This window comes from Triticum dicoccoides, chromosome 6A (assembly GCF_002162155.2).
Source record: "Triticum dicoccoides isolate Atlit2015 ecotype Zavitan chromosome 6A, WEW_v2.0, whole genome shotgun sequence".
Classification (NCBI taxonomy): Eukaryota; Viridiplantae; Streptophyta; class Magnoliopsida; order Poales; family Poaceae; genus Triticum; species Triticum dicoccoides.
This window is the reverse complement of record NC_041390.1, coordinates 108,736,028-108,738,851: the sequence shown is the minus strand read 5'-3', so window position 1 is coordinate 108,738,851 and position 2,824 is coordinate 108,736,028. Positions and strand designations below refer to the sequence as shown.

Genomic DNA, 2,824 nt, shown 5'->3' with positions numbered 1-2,824 from the left:
TTCGCTCCCCCCTCGCTGCTGCGTTCAACCGCGCCGCCGCGCCGCCTCGGCAAGGTTCCCCCCTCGCTGCTGCGTCCAACCGCGCCGCAGTGCCGCCTCGGCAAGGTTCCCCCCTCGCTGCTGCGTCCGACCGCGCCGCACTGCCGCCTCGGCAAGGTTCCCCCCTCGCTGCTGCGTCCAACCGCGCCGCACTGCCGCCTCGGCAAGGCTGTCCCCTCGGCGCCACCAAAGCAGGCAGCGGTGGAGACTTTCCCCGGCAAGGAAGCCCCCTCGCCGCCGCTGCCGGCTGCGCCGGTGCCTTGGAGCACCGAGGCTGTCCCCACGTCGCCACCGCCCACAGCGCCGGTGCCCTCGAGCCGCAAGGCTCCGGAAGTTTCGGCGCGGCCGCACGGCCTCCCTCCGCACAGGCTCATGTTTTGGGCCGTGGACGTGGACGCCGAGAAGAAGCAGGCGCAGGCGGCGGCCATCGCGGGGGCGGCCCAGTCCGTGAAGCCTCGCGGAAGGAAGGCCGGGCCGGGTCGGATGCAGGCGCAGCAGCACAGGACGGGGAGGAGAAGGAGCAGTGAGCTCGGGCGCCGGCAGGCGAAGGCGGCGCCAGCCGAGGTCGCCTGCAAGCCGGCGTTCACGACGAGGCCGCCGGCGCCGAGGCCCGCGCCGGAGTGGAGCGACCCGCAGGTCACCACCGTCATGATCCGGAACATCCCCAACAGGCTCAAGTAAGTGCATATCCGGCGACCTTCTCCTCCTTCCAGTTAGATCGTCACTGCATGGCCGTCTCTTTCGTGCGCTTAAGCTGTGAATCTTCGCGTTTTCACGTGAGCAGGCCGGCGGAGATGATGCAGTTGCTGGACGACCACTGCGCCCGCGAGAACAGGGAGGAGAAGCGCGGCGACGTGCCCGCCGCCTACGATTTCCTCTACCTGCCCATGGATTTCAGGTGATAAAATGCCGCAACACCCCCACACAAGAACAAGAACATGAAATTACCGCCTGCATTTCTTCCTTTTTTGAGCAGTACTAGTACTCAGCACTGTGAAAAGTTACAAGTTCAAACGGAAAGTTTTCTTTAAAGAAACTGTGAACGAAAAGGTTAGCTTTGTTAGTACAAATGGATCAGTGCCAAGTTAAGCTAAACCTCCTTTTATGTTCTTCCCCTGTCGTCTTCCGTCGGACAAAGGCAAACAACAAAGTGACAAAACTAACAAGAAGAATAAAACGTGTCCATGTTAATGGATAAGCTAGCAGATACTGCCCCTTTGTCTTTTCAACCAATGTACTAGTAGTAGCTTAGTTTCGCTTAGCATGATGCCCTTTCCTGCATTATTTCTCGTTGTGTGCGAAACAACACTGTGAAAGTTACTTTCCTGTATAAGCTTAGCTTAGCATGATGTTCTTTCCTGTATTTCTCGCTGGTCCTTGATCTGGATAAAGCCTGTGAACATGTATATCGTTGGTCTGGATAAAGCCTGTGGAAATGTATTTCCGGAGTGGAGCGAGAAATACAGACCAAGGATCATTTTGGCGGAAAGCATCAGTACTTCACCGCGAGTAGACGTATATATTTTTTGTACTAGTACATTTTCTTGAATCTTACACTACTTATCTGTTCGAGTGGATCTGTTGAAAAATTGCACGAAGAAATCCTGACGAAAGAGAAATCGTTGGTATAGCTTGTGCTGCAACCTGGGGTACGCGTTCGTGAACCTCACGTCGGCGCAGGCGGCGCGCGTGCTCCACTCCGCCCTGCACGGCGCCCGCTGGACGGTGTTCGGCACCAACAAGGTCATCGACATCTGCGCCGCGCGTATCCAGGTACGTACCGCACGCCTCGCTTGCCGTCGTTCGATCGTTCGCGTCAAACGCGCCATGATCCCGGCCTAGCCAGCCACCATGCTTGCATGCGCTAGTAGGCGTACGTGCTGATGCGCAGGCGCAAACAACGGAGTCTCACGCACGCTCGGCTGTCGATGGTGTTGGTTTTGCAGGGCAAGAGGGCGCTGGTGAAGCACTTCAGCAACTCGACCTTCCCGTGCGCCACCGACGACTGGCTCCCCGCCGTCTTCTCACCGCCGCGCGACGGCGCCGCCGACCCGTCCGTCGCCGGCGAGGCCACGCGCGTCGGCACCCGCGTCACTCCCGCCACTCCCCTGCGGGCCACGCCACGGGCGCAGCGGCTGGCAGGCAAGCCCGTGGCCCGTGGGCGTCGCCAGCGCGGGGTCATGAAGCCGAGCAGCGCAACAAGCTGCGCGTGAGGCGTACTATGCTCCATTGCTCGTTCGTGCTAGGGTAGCCGGTCAAACCGGAGTCCGGCCATGCCTTCCCTTTCTTTCTCCTTTGGTTGGTGCAGGGAGGGAAGGCTGTTGGACTCTGGACATGAGCAAGCATCGCACTGCTCTACCACGGAAATTTCTTTGTCTCCACTTAGAAATCGCCATGAAATTTCTCCTGTGTGTGTGGTGTAGCATCAGCCTCTATCCTGTGCTGGCTGTGTAATGTGTCCGTAGCATGTGTCTTGTTCAAAGCAAAGACTGTCTGGTGTCTGGTCGCCGAGTCGCCATTGGCCCAGGCATTGTACGGTACCTCCCGTGCTGCAAGCTCTCTGTTTGTGGGTTGGAAGTTGGAACTAGAAGCTAGTCTGTGGTGCTTTCGGACTGCAGGTACTAGCATGGCATGCATGTTTATCCGTTTGTACCAGAAGAATCTCTGTCGCTCTGTCCATGTGATTCCATGGTCGCCATTAAATGGGGCAAGCAAAAGTACGTTGCTCTTCCGTGAAAGCTGAGCTCCCTCAACAGCACTTGGCCGGGCATGTTTTTTCTAGGAT

General features: G+C 58.3%; 1 protein-coding gene across 1 annotated transcript; it reads left to right on the top strand.

Annotated features, from left to right (window-relative positions):
* The first annotated feature begins 21 nt into the window (after window positions 1-21).
* LOC119319114 (protein MEI2-like 7) lies at window positions 22-2,579 on the top strand. Its single transcript, XM_037593612.1, has 4 exons — window positions 22-716; window positions 824-937; window positions 1,671-1,812; window positions 1,986-2,579. The coding sequence occupies exons 1-4, from the start codon at window positions 412-414 to the stop codon at window positions 2,250-2,252; spliced, it is 828 nt and encodes a 275-aa protein (XP_037449509.1). The 5' UTR covers window positions 22-411; the 3' UTR covers window positions 2,253-2,579.
* The last annotated feature ends 245 nt before the right edge of the window (window positions 2,580-2,824 follow it).